The sequence below is a fragment of the Dioscorea cayenensis genome, chromosome 18 (genome assembly GCF_009730915.1).
Source record: "Dioscorea cayenensis subsp. rotundata cultivar TDr96_F1 chromosome 18, TDr96_F1_v2_PseudoChromosome.rev07_lg8_w22 25.fasta, whole genome shotgun sequence".
Classification (NCBI taxonomy): Eukaryota; Viridiplantae; Streptophyta; class Magnoliopsida; order Dioscoreales; family Dioscoreaceae; genus Dioscorea; species Dioscorea cayenensis.
This window is the reverse complement of record NC_052488.1, coordinates 19264895-19277556: the sequence shown is the minus strand read 5'-3', so window position 1 is coordinate 19277556 and position 12662 is coordinate 19264895. Positions and strand designations below refer to the sequence as shown.

The 12662-nt window shown below is 37.2% G+C and overlaps 2 protein-coding genes and 1 non-coding gene across 3 annotated transcripts; 1 reads left to right on the top strand and 2 right to left on the bottom strand.

The window, feature by feature from the left end:
- Positions 1-2685: 2685 nt before the first annotated feature.
- Positions 2686-4322, bottom strand: LOC120281610 (activator of 90 kDa heat shock protein ATPase homolog). Its single transcript, XM_039288296.1, has 3 exons — positions 3294-4322; positions 3121-3200; positions 2686-3002 (listed from the first exon to the last, which is right to left on the bottom strand). The coding sequence occupies exons 1-3, from the start codon at positions 4164-4166 to the stop codon at positions 2909-2911; spliced, it is 1047 nt and encodes a 348-aa protein (XP_039144230.1). The 5' UTR covers positions 4167-4322; the 3' UTR covers positions 2686-2908.
- Positions 4323-7651: 3329 nt separating this feature from the next.
- Positions 7652-10205, top strand: LOC120282880. Its single transcript, XM_039289714.1, has 3 exons — positions 7652-8846; positions 9127-9847; positions 9950-10205. The coding sequence occupies exons 1-3, from the start codon at positions 7652-7654 to the stop codon at positions 10203-10205; spliced, it is 2172 nt and encodes a 723-aa protein (XP_039145648.1).
- Positions 10206-12381: 2176 nt separating this feature from the next.
- TRNAS-GCU lies at positions 12382-12463 on the bottom strand. Its single transcript has one exon. It is a non-coding gene; the product is annotated as a tRNA-Ser (tRNA).
- Between the last annotated feature and the right edge of the window lie 199 nt (positions 12464-12662).

The following is a 12662-nucleotide window of genomic DNA, read 5'->3' as shown; positions in this document are numbered from 1 at the left end:
ATTTAAAGTCATCTTTGAAATCCTCAGCTTTGTATCTCTTAGTTGTTTCAGGAAATGAGTCACACTTTCATTTACCTGAAAGTTCATGAGCAGAGAATGATGTGGATGCCAACAAAACCATCCATGTCACTCAAGGTTGCTTTTCAAGTATTTATTTTGTATAAGTAGTATTACTTTTTAATTTTTATGATGAAACCCATGCATCATTATTGATCTAAGGCCACTGCAAAGTACAAAAAGAATAGATTTATCTTATATGACCAAATGCAGATGGCTTCTCCCACGGTAACTATGAATGTTTGATAAGTATTTGGGTTCCAGATGTCAAAATAAGTGAAATGTTTTTTATATGGTAAAAAAGGTATGATGGCTTATTTTTGTTGAGTGCTTATGCCGTGGATTTTTGTTCCATTTGGATGAAGGATTATTTATTTATTTATGTATTTAAATGATTATACAGTGTGATTTTTAGTATTTTTAAAAATTATATACCTGAGATCCGATCAACATCAAAATTATTGGTTATACAAAAATAAATCATTTAAAAAAAAATTTCATGTTTGACGTTTTCCAAACAACTTGGAAAAAGAAAAAAAAAAATTAACCAAGATGTTCGCTACCATTCTATTAGTTATTTTGGTTAAAAAAAAAATGATTAAGCTATACAAGTTAATAAAATATTTGAAAAAGGATAGTTATCACCTGTGTTTATTTATTCCCTTGTGTTTTAACTCTGTTAATGCAGCAACCTGAGTGTATATAACAATTTTCCTTGAATAAATGTATGGAATTACATTCATAAAAAGTTACAGCCGAGTGATCCACACCACTACATTAACTCACATTTCTGCTAGAAATATACACACAAAAACTTGGAATCATTAACACGAGTAAATAGAAAAGAGATCCAGGAACATAATGAATTAAAGTTCGACAAACCATTGCAAAGACAACTCATACATCAAACATTTAATTTGCATAAAAGGAGGTTTTCATTTAAGGGAAAATGAAATAATCAATGAAGTGATAAACGGCAAATAATAACACTTGCAATTCACAACCACATACCAAGGAGGTTTTGAAAGAACATTCCTATGAGGGGCCCTGGAACACCCTCTCAAACCAAATCACACTGTTTTGCTTTCATGAAACATGTTCAAATCCAATTCAATTCATACACAGACGGTTCACATACCTCATTTAGTGTTAAAGTATTAGTTCAAACCTTTAGTACAGAATTCTATACTAATAATGAAACGTGGAGCATCATATTGCTTGATCAAATAGAGTAACAGCTGCACCAAAGATGACTACCTTCCAAATATTCACAACACTGTATATACAAGCAACTGAAATGTATCACATGAATCAACTCATTTTGTCTCCTCACTCAACACATTCTCATGCTGCGTTCTTTTCCAGGTAAAGCACCAGTATCATTTCTTGCCCCCTACCATGAATTCTTCTTCTTAGAAACAGAATTAGACACATTGTAGACATAGACCAATAGACATAGGCTTTACCCTTAGGTTGAGATAATCAAAACAAATAAGCAATGAGATTCACAAAACATCCTGCCTAAAGCAACTAATATTATCCTTCGGTTAGTATCCTCATATTAATCAGGCTAGGAGATTCATGATTAAATGCGCTATTAGATTTGCCCTTAGATATCATCACAATAAAAAAAGACTAAGAGATTAATGATCACACTTTTTAGAACATTTTAATCTTAGGCAACCGGTTTTATCCCGAGGACAACATCCTTAAATCAAAGCCGATAAAATATCCATGAACAGAAATTTCACAAAGCTTATTCCTCATTGACAAACTCATAATAACTACATCAAACCATGTCCTCTTAAAAAATGTTAATCAAATTTCAGCAGAGTATATACATATTCGACGGTAACCGTTTCATTAAAGAAGCATAATCTAGTTTAAAAGAGGTATAACTTGAGAACCAAACCCTAAAAGCACACATATGTACACATATATAAATTGACATTACGGCACAACTATCAGAGAGAAACATCATCCAACCCCAACAAGAGTTTTCCAATAGCAGTCTAATTTCTTATATGAAGGTCTACACCAAGCCTTCCCGGCTTCTAACCACAATCAAAAAACCCTATCACACACAACTTCTTCACAACCAACTTCCAACCGAATGTCCAAAGTCCATATTTGAACTTTAAACTTCATAATGATCCATCTCGGGCAAATCATCATGAGCTGGACGAGATCATTTATGGCAAATGCAGCACAGTCAACTTAACATGAACATAACGGAGATGCAAGACATATAGAAAGAACCCCTCATTCTATATGACCCCTTGGGATAGACATACCCTTCTATTTCGTCGTTGCTCCCCCTTTGTATCATTTCAATTTTCCCTCATGTTGCACAGAGATCACCATATACTATATGACATAATCCATGTTCCTACTGTCACTTAGATACTAGCATTTCTATGGTGAAATTGGAAAGAAAAAAAATCCAGAAGGAAGCTAGCCTAGTAGAAATGTATCCAATTCAGACTTACACAAACTGTGCAATAAAGATTTTAAGGACACAACAAAAATGCAAGCAAACAGAATAATAGATGATTATTACTTGACGTCACTCTCAATCACCACAGCAAATAAGAAATTCAAAGAAGAGACAAGGAGAGTGCAACACTATGAACACAATGGAAACAACATATGGTTCATTAATATATGAAGTTTCACATTAAAGTACAAGAACGCTAGTCTGGGAGTTTTCCAGCAATATAAATGAAAAGAGGATCAGAGAACATAACAATTCGTGAGTTTTGTACTGTCAAAATTCATGTGGTTTGACACAACAAGCAAAGAGCAATGAATGGACCTCTGATAAAAAGCACAGGTGTCTCTAATGAAAGCTTCAGATTCCAAAACCAAAGACAGCTCGGATTTTATGGAAGATTAACTCTCTCCATCCCCTCTCTGTGTTTTCAACCACAGTAGCGTTCCCATACCTAAATTCATCGAAAGCACATTCAACTTAATACATCAAAACACAAAAAAAAAGGAAAAATAACAAAAAGAAATCTTCAACAGAACATTAAATGGCAAATGGTAAACAAAGATACAAACCTATCCTCCTCCGGAACATCAGTCTGCACAAGCTTCAGAATGGTCAACCCTGGCTCAGGCTCATCAAAGCTCAGCTTCACCTGCATTGCCCAAAGCACAATCAATCTATAACACCTACATAACCATCTTTAAGAAAAAAAAAATGCAGTTTGAAACCCTAGTGACAAACATACAGTGGAGAAGATTCCATCGTTCCAGCTCCCAAATCGCCATTTTTGAACAATAAGCTTCCCTTCCTGCAACTCCTGGTTCACTCCCGTGATCGATCCATCAAACAAGCTGAACTCCCCACCCACTTCCTTGCTGATCCTCGCGTTGCTCTGAGTGAAGCCCTTCCATCTATTCTCATCCATCAAAATCTCATACATAATTTGTGCCCTACAATTAAACTTCTCTGTCATCGAAATCGTTTTGAACCCCTCCCTCCCCTTCTTCTCCTTCTTCTCTTCCTTCTTGATCGGCGCTGTTGGCGCAGCAGAAGAAGTAGTAGAATTCTTCAAAGCAGGCTTTTTAACTTCGAGCTCATCCTTGGCCGGGCCACCCTTGGCCATGGCCTGCACGTAAACCCTAACCTTCTCGAGAATCAAAGGTTTTCCCTTCGCGAGGAACGCTTCTTTGATCCGAGTACCAATCGGTCCGGCCTCTTCGCGTAGAGAGACCTTGACCTCAGGGTCCTCATCGGCGTTCTCGTCAGCGAGGTACGGGATCTCAACAGTGCCAGAGAACTTGGCAAGGGAGGCAGAGTCATCAGAGTCCCCTCCTGCCTCCGCATCGAACGAGAGGGTAAGGGAGAGCTCATAGCCAGGGATGACCTTCCCCTTCCGAATGTTAACATAGGCCTCACCATCAAGGCGGTCAAGGGTTCTCGTCTTGATCGTGAGACCACCCTCGCCAGAGAGGATTGGAAGACCGGAGAGGAGAGAAGATAGGAGAGAACGAGACCATTCGAGGCAGTCGCGCTCCGCCCAGTGCCAGTTGTGGACATTGGCACCGTCGGCGCGTTCCTCAACGATCCAGCGCTTGTCCCCCTCGCCATACTTCGCCATTGTTAGGGTTTGGAGAAGGATAGAGATCTGGAAACTAGGGTTTCAAGCTTCAACGTTGGATGGCGAGAAAATGGGAATGAGGCGCAATAAGAAAGGAGGAAAGAGAGGAGCTCTGGAGTGTTCCAGGGATTTGGAAGGGTCTAGAAGATGGTGGGAGATGCATTTATTGGCTAATTTTTTAAGTCAAATACTAATTCATTTGTTCTGAAAAAAAAAATTAGAAACTTGGAAGATTTTATAACTATATTGTTAATCATATTTAAAGCGAAAAAATTCAGTAATCATAGCGCAAGTCTCAACGAGTAATGCTATATAGCACGAAGTAATATCACGAATTCATCGCACAACTAACGTGGCATCTGAGTTTCTCTCTCCTAGTCAGCATATAACAAAAAAAAATGAATTCTTTGATTTCAAAGCTGGCAGGCCTAATTTTTTTCTCCACCTACCGTCACCTTTCTGGTATCGCCCTTAGCCGCCCGTCAACCGATAGCCGCCCGTCAACAGATAGCCGCCGCCTTCTGCTCCGGCAATGGCATAGAACGTCTTCAGGTTCTACAAGGCCTTGCGGGGCCTCGGCTCTGTCGTGATCCTGCTTGTCCTCGCCTTGGTTGGCGGCTCCTACTACTCCGTCGTCATCGCCAACTACGGCCCCATCCTCTTCAACACTGTCTTCAGTTCCTCCTCCCTCATCATCCTTGCCCTCACCATTTTCATCCTCTTCCATTCCCTAGTATTGATCTCTCGTATTTATGGCTGGATCCCTCTTAATAGACCCCATTTTTACCCTATAATCATGTTTTTATGCTTAATTCAGTAGTCAAAGACTTATCAGTGATTTTGTTTTGAAATTTTCATGTGATTGTGAAACCTTTTTAGTTATTTGGTGATTGTTAGCTCTTGAATTGAGATCATGTCATTAAAAATGAAATTTTTGTCTGAATGGGATTGGGATGAATATGGAAATGGATGAGGAAGTATATTTAGTCATTTGATGTAAATGCAGTTGGTGATGCTACTATTGGAGCTACAGCATCTTTTGATGGGCGGTAGACGGCCAGTGGCAAACAGGGGACTTGAAGATGAAGCAACTAGCTTGATGATGGTGCGAAGACAAGATGGTGATGAGTAGTGGTTGATGGTTAATGATCGTTGGTTGGTGATCGACCGACGTTGTTTGGCGGGTGGTTGGAAAGAAGTGCTGGATGTGTTATTGATGGCGGCTGGCGACAAGCAACGGTAGCATCAAACCTGCGTCGATTGACGGGTGGCGGTTATCGGTTGGGGTGTGGTTGACGGGGCTGGCGGCGGTCGTCAGTTGATAGGCGGCTAATGATGATGCGAGAAGTGTGGCGGTGGGTGGGAAAAAAAACGATCAGTGTTGCCAACCTTGAAATCATGAATTTATTTTTTTTTGTTATATGCTGACTAGGAGAGAGAAATTCAGATGCCACTTTAGTTGTGTGATGAATTTGTGAAATAACTTCGGGCTATATAGCATTACTCTTTGAATTATGAATGATGATTATATATGGGTAGTCCAATTATTTGTGTGTCTGAACGCACTTATTCTATTAAGATTTATGAATGCTCCCTTTTTTTTAGCGGTATAAATGCTTATTTTCACAAAAAAAAATACATATTAACTTATGGAATAATGACCCTTTAATTATTTAATAATGTTTATTTTTGTTAGTTGTTATTATGCTATTTAAAATTGTAATTTATTATAAACTAATAATAATAATAAGGCTTCTTCTTCCTTGGCGCACACGCTGAGATCGCTCCCATGGCGAGAGGAAGAGGCCGACGGCGAAAGCAGGTGATCCAAAACGATTTTGCGGTTGTTAGTGGTGTTAAATCTTCGGGAGACCAATTGCGGCAACATCTGGATGTGGTGAGTGATGTAGAAGAGGTGGAAGATCATGTTGCTGATGATATTTCAACCCTAACAATGGAGTTGCCAATTAAGGAATCAGAGACGATCCTTGCTGGTAATCCCCTTGTGAATGTGAATTCAATTAAGAATGCTAGTATGTTGAATGTTGATTCTAGGATTGATGCTATGGATGAGACTCTGTGATTGAATCAAAAGGGAGGTTCTAAGCCATGGAATTCTCTGTTTGCTGATAATCGGATTACGGAAGAGGGTAGTGATCTGAAGTTCATATCTCCATCAGTTTCTAATGGACAAAGAGTTTTCCAATTTCATTCTGAGGAGGCAATTCAAGAGGAACATCATTGGAGGAATGCTATGGTTGCTTGTGTTTACGGATTACAACCAAGATTGGAAAGATATAATGCTTTCTTACAAGCTAGATGGAAGAAGTTTGGTGTGTTCTCAGTATCGAGGGTAAATTCAGAGCTGTTTTTAATTCAATTCTCTGATCATGAGAGTTGTGAAAAAGTGATACGGAATGGTCCTTATACTTTTGATAATCACCCCATTGTGTTGAAGAAATGGCACCCGAGAATGAGTATGGAAACTGTTGAATATACTCTCCCTATATAGTTACAACTCCTAGGGTTGCCATGGGAATTCTGGTCTGTTAACATGTTGAGTAAAATTGGAAGTGTGTATGGGAAACCTCTCTACTGTGATAAATGCACTGTATTGAAAATGAAGATGAGGTTTGCCAGAATTCTAGTGGAGATGAACTTTTTTAGAGATTTTCCAGAAATGATTGAGCTGGTTGATGAACAAGGAGTGGTTTTCCAACAGAAGGTTATCTATGAGTGGAAGCCTATTATATGTTCTAAATGTAGGAACTTTGGCCATTTACAACAGGATTGCAGGGTAGGACAGTTAGGGAAGGAGGTTTGGAAGGTTAAGAGGCAAGCTGGAGTAGCTGTAGAAGCTGGAAGAGCTAAGAATCAGGATAATTTGGTTACTCAAAATATAAAGGATGGTCCAGATAATATATATGTTCAATCTGGCAGTCTTAACAAATAAGCCCCCATAGATGCTAGATGGAAAGAGATCATTAAGGGGAAGGTAGTAAGTTTTAATAATAATGCTTTTAAGTCTAAGTTGCAGCAATCTTCAAAGCAGTTTGGAAAAATTGGAGGAAAGGAGAATGGTGGTAACATGAGATCTGGTGTAGAGCTGGGAAGTAAATTTCCAGCTAACCAGGTGAATGTTCACAAAGTTGCTAGTAGGGGTAAAGCAAGTTGTAGCAATAGTTTTGGCATCCTAGATGGAATTGATCCTAGGATTGAGGATCTTGTACAGAAAGAGAAAAATTCAAATGAAGATGGTAGGAAGGGCAGGCATGTCAACCTACCAAGAATGTTAAGGGATGATTTTATCCTGGAACATTAGAGGACTTAATTGTCCTCTAAAGCAATCAGAAGTAAGGGGTCTGATTGCTAAGTATAAGATTTCTGTTTTGGGAATTCTGGAAACTAGAGTCAAGGAGGAGCATCTAACAGATATTTAGCCTAAGCTAAAATTGAATCTATGGAATATAGTACATAACTACTCGATGAGTAATCAGGGGAGGATTTGGGTTCTATATGATACTACACATGACAACTTAATGGTCATAGAACAGCATTTGCAATTCATTCATTGCAAAATTACTTGGGGAGAGGAAACCATATTCTGGACATGTGTGTATGGATCTTATAACTCAACTGTAATAAGGGAGATGTGGAGAGAGCTCACAAGAATTGGAATTGATCTACAAGCTCCATGGCTTATACAGGGTGATTTTAACTCTGTCAGTAGCAATGAAGATAGGATTGGTGGAATTCCAATTAACAAGGAAGCAGCAAGTGAATTCCAGAATTGGATCTTGGGTTTAAATTTGGTGGAGGTTCAAAGTAGTGGTCCAAGGTTCACTTGGACTAATTATCAAGAAGGGGAGAGAAGAATTTACAGGAAACTTGATTGGTGTTTTTCTAATCAAGCTTTTTATTCAAGGAAGAAAGACCTTGTGTGCAGTATAGTAAGTAATTGTATATCAGATCATTGTGGAATATTAGTTGATATACATGGTTCAAAAGAAAATATAAAGTCCCCATTCAGATTCTTCAATATGTGGTGTGATCATCCCAATTTTTTTGCTATTATTGAAAGAATATGGAATACACCAATTAGAGGAAGCCACATGTACAGAGTTTACTGCAGATTGGAATTGCTGAGAACTGAGCTAAAATGTTTGAATAAACGAGACTTTGCTGATATTTCAAGGAGAGTGTCTATTTGCAAACAGAATTTGGAGGGAATCAGAAGTATGTTACTATCTGATCTTTTTAATGTTGGAATGCAAAAGGAAGAGGCAAATTTGATATGTCAGTTACAGAAATTATTAAATTGGGAGGAGAGCTTATTAAAGCAAAAGGCTAGATGCCAGTGGGTTCATGCTGGTGACCAAAATTCCAAGTTCTTCTTTAGATTGTTGCAACAAAGAAAAACAAGAAATAATATTAATCAACTGATTTTATCAAATGGTGATATATGTATAGACAGGAATGAAATCAAGGATGCTATAGTAGCATACTTTCAGGATTTTCTGGGTACTTCAAAAGCCAGGGAAGGATGTTTTGATAGAAGTGGTTTCCATGAAAAGATTGTGGCTGTTGGAGATGGTGTATTATTATGTCAAATGCCTACAGGGAAGGAAATTAAAGAAGCTCTGTGGAGTATCAAGGATAATAAATGCCCAGGTCCAGATGGTTTCAATAGCTATTTTTTCAAGAAGACATGGAACATTTTGGTCAGGAGATTTTTTCTGCAGTTCAGGAGTTTTTTTTTCTAATGGGGCTATGCTCAAACAAGCTAATTCTACAGTCATTACTTTGATTCCTAAGGTCTTACATCCACAAAAAATCACTGACTATAGACCTATCTCATGTTGCAATGTGATTTATAAAATAATCTCCAAGATCTTGGCAGGCAGATTAAGAGGTGTGCTTGGTGATATAATTCATATGAACCAATCTGCATTTATTCCAGGCAGAGTGATATCAGATAATATAATGCTTGCTCATGAGCTAATTAGAGGGTATCATAAAGAGAAATTGGGGTGTTGTGCAATGAAGATTGATTTGCAAAAAGCTTACGACTCTGTATCTTGGGATTTCCTCGAAGAAGTTCTGTTGGCTTTTCAATTTCCAGATCATTTTATAAAGCTTATCATGAGTTCTGTTAGATCTTGCATGTTTTCAGTACTTATCAATGGGAAATTGGAAGGGTATTTTCCTGGGCAAGTTGGTTTAAGACAAGGAGATCCCATTTCTCCACTTTTATTGGTGATGTGCATGGAGTATTTGACTAGATGCTTTAACAAAATGGCATTGAATGGTTTTCAATATCATAGAGATTGTGAGGAGCTTAAATTCAAACATCTATGTTTTGCAAATGACTTGTTTGTATTTGCAAAGGGTGATATTCCTTCTATTGGAATGATTAATGCAACTTTGAAGCATTTCCAAGAAGTGTCAGGACTAAAGCCTAATTTGCAGAAGAGTGAAGTCTATTTCTCTGGAGTAGGTCAGTTTGAAAAGAAACATATCATCAATTTGTTGGGATTTAAGAAGGGGACTCTTCCTGTTAAGTACTTGAGGCTTCCACTTATATCTACTAAATTGACAAAAGCACATTGTCAAGATCTTGTAGGAAAAATTACTGCTAGAATTTCGTCATGGACTGTAAAGACACTCTCCTATGCAGGCAGGTTACAGCTAGTTAATTCAGTGTTAACAAGTAAACATGTATATTGGTGTTCAGTCTTTATCTTACCAAAATTGGTTGTTTCTGAAATGGAAAAATTGTGCAGAAATTTTCTGTGGCATCGTTCAGAGAGCTCTAGCAGAGGAGGCTTAGTTGCTTGGAATGTGGTGTGTCAGATGAAAACTTATGGTGGCTTGGGTATTAAGCCTGTGCAGGTTTGGAATCAGATAGCACAATTGAAGCACATTTGGGAATTGATCAAAGGAAAACAAACTCTTTGGGCAATATGGGTGGCCAAAACTAAATTGAGACGGCTTAGTTTCTGGGGCATCACTAAGAAGGCTGATAATAGCTGGAATTGAAAGAATTTATTGAAACTTAGAAAGAAAGCAAAAACCATGTTTCACTATCAGCTTGGAGATGGAAAACAATTCTCCTTTTGGTTTGACCCATGGTGTGATGGTCAATCTATCATTGATCTTTTCCCTGAGGTCAATTTAAGAAAACAATACATAGATAAACATACTATTGTATGTGATTATTGGGTAAATGGAAGGTGGATGATACCAGCCAAGTGGGATCCCATAATGGCTAGAATATTTAATTTCCTTTGTGACCATTATGCAATTCTTGGTATTATACCAGATTGTATAACATGGAAAATTGACAAGCAAGGCAAATATAATAGCAAGAGTATTTTCAATTCACTAATACAACCCAAGTCAAAGGTCTGTTGGGCAACATTGGCATGGTCGTCTACCAATTTACCTAGGCACTCTTTTATGCTATGGCTAGCTTTACAGCAAAGGATGCTCACAAGAGAGAAATTAATGAGATGGGGAATCATTGAGTCAGATGGGTGTTTGTTTTGTAATTCTGCTACAGAGAAAGTGGAGCATTTTTTCTTTGAATGTGTTTTCTCTCATGAGGTATGGAGTAGAGTTTTGATTGCCATTAAAGTGGGAAGACAACCTCTACCATAGGCTAGAGAAATAAGTTGGTTTTCTCAAAAAGCTACCGGAAAGTCTCTACTGGCTCGAATGATGAGAACAACTTTGGAGGGCACGGAAATGCTTGATTTTTCAAGGAAAAAGAGCTATTGTGGATGAAGTTTTTTGGAAAGATCAGGGAAATAATGTTGCTGAAGTATCTAAATCGTTCATCATTTATTTTGAATGATAATGGAATTATGGAGAGATGGTTTCAGGGAAGCTGATTTCCTCTGCTTTTAAAGGGGATAGAGATAGAGAAGGAGTTTTCAATGGAGGCAGTTATCACAATTGATTATTGGTCTTTGGTTGATAGAAGACTTAGGATAATTGGGGGGAGTTTTAGTGGATGTCAGGTGTAATAATTTTATCCCGAGTCTTTGGTTGATAAAAAACTCATGATAATTGGCTAACTTTTTCAACACTTCATGCTTAGTGGATGACATGGTTTGGAGTGCTCTGGTTAGCTGTTTGGATACTTACGGAGTTATACGAAGTGGAGTAGTAATAATGATGGTGGGGATTCATATAGCTTTCTACATTAATTAGTAAAGTTCTTTCTTTGGATGGAGATTACTGATTGGTGTAGGAGATCAAATGGAGTTTACTAATCGGTGAATGATAGGGCTTTGTTGTTTAGTGTTGATTTGTTAGGTTGTTAGTGGATTTAATGTCTGGAGTACCATTGGGTAATCTTATTTTGTGTAAATGTTGAGCGTTATAAATATATTTGGTTGATTTGACCCCAAAAAATTGTAATTTATTTTTTATTAAAAAAATTAATAATTTAGTAATTTGTAAAAAATTTACTGGATTTGGAATTACATCCAATTTAGGTGTAGTTGAAAGAATATTTGCAACTCTAGTTATTTTTTTTTAAATTCATCTAACTAAACAACTTTAAAAAATCTTATAATTTCAATTACAAGGAGTTTTAAATACTACTAAATAAACATCCCTTAAATATAACATGTACATAATAATAGAGTTTTTATTTATTGAATGTCTAAAACGTAAAATAATAATTCGAGTCACATGTTTTGTATGAATTAATTGATTATGATAAGAACATACTAGAAATTTTGTTTATTGACCACAATTTGGAGCTATTATTGAATGTTTTTTTTGGGGTTAATTTGGGGGGATGAACCAGATACTTAATAATCTAAATAGAGTTACAAAGTCTAGAAGGATCTAAATAGAGTTACAAAGTCTAGAAGGATCACGAGAGATTGGAAAAGTGGATTAGAGTTAAATTATGGGGTTAAAAGAGGGAGAGGTTAACTATATTATTATCAATGGATTAAGCGATGATCATAGTTTGGCAAATCACTCAAAATCAAAATTATTATTAAAAAAAAAAAACACGCATTCTATGTATAACTAAGTTTCCATATGTTTTATAAAGATGAATTTGTTATAATTTAATTTTAAAATTAGGATTATAAGGAAAATACCAAATTTGGTCTAATCTCAATTAAAGGCTCTTAATCGAGGATTAAAGAGGTCAGCCAGTCAACTCTTTTCATAAATAAAAGGAAAAAAGATACGTCGCCTGAGAGATTCGAACTCTCGCGGGGAAACCCCATGTACTTAGCAGGCACACGCCTTAACCACTCGGCCAAAGCGACGATGGATGACGTTAAGAGTCATATTGTAATATACAAACTCAATTCATAGAGTCACTCCCATCCTTAACTGCTAGTCAATAAATATCACCCTGTACGTAAAAGCCACCCAATTCTCTCTCCATGGAAATGTCCTTACTCACTATCCTTGACTTTTCAAATATTCTTTGTCATTCAACCTTTTGTCTTTATTATTCGATAT

Coding starts and splice junctions, on each gene's coding strand:
- LOC120281610 (XM_039288296.1), bottom strand. CDS start 4,166: ATGGCGAAGTATGGCGAGGGGGACAAGCGCTGGATCGTTGAGGAACGC. Junction 3,201..3,293: donor ACGATGGAATCTTCTCCACT/GTATGTTTGTCA, acceptor TGGGCAATGCAG/GTGAAGCTGAGCTTTGATGA. Junction 3,003..3,120: donor GATGTTCCGGAGGAGGATAG/GTTTGTATCTTT, acceptor CGATGAATTTAG/GTATGGGAACGCTACTGTGG.
- LOC120282880 (XM_039289714.1), top strand. CDS start 7,652: ATGAGTAATCAGGGGAGGATTTGGGTTCTATATGATACTACACATGAC. Junction 8,847..9,126: donor TAAATGCCCAGGTCCAGATG/GTTTCAATAGCT, acceptor CATTTATTCCAG/GCAGAGTGATATCAGATAAT. Junction 9,848..9,949: donor ACACTCTCCTATGCAGGCAG/GTTACAGCTAGT, acceptor AAAATTGTGCAG/AAATTTTCTGTGGCATCGTT.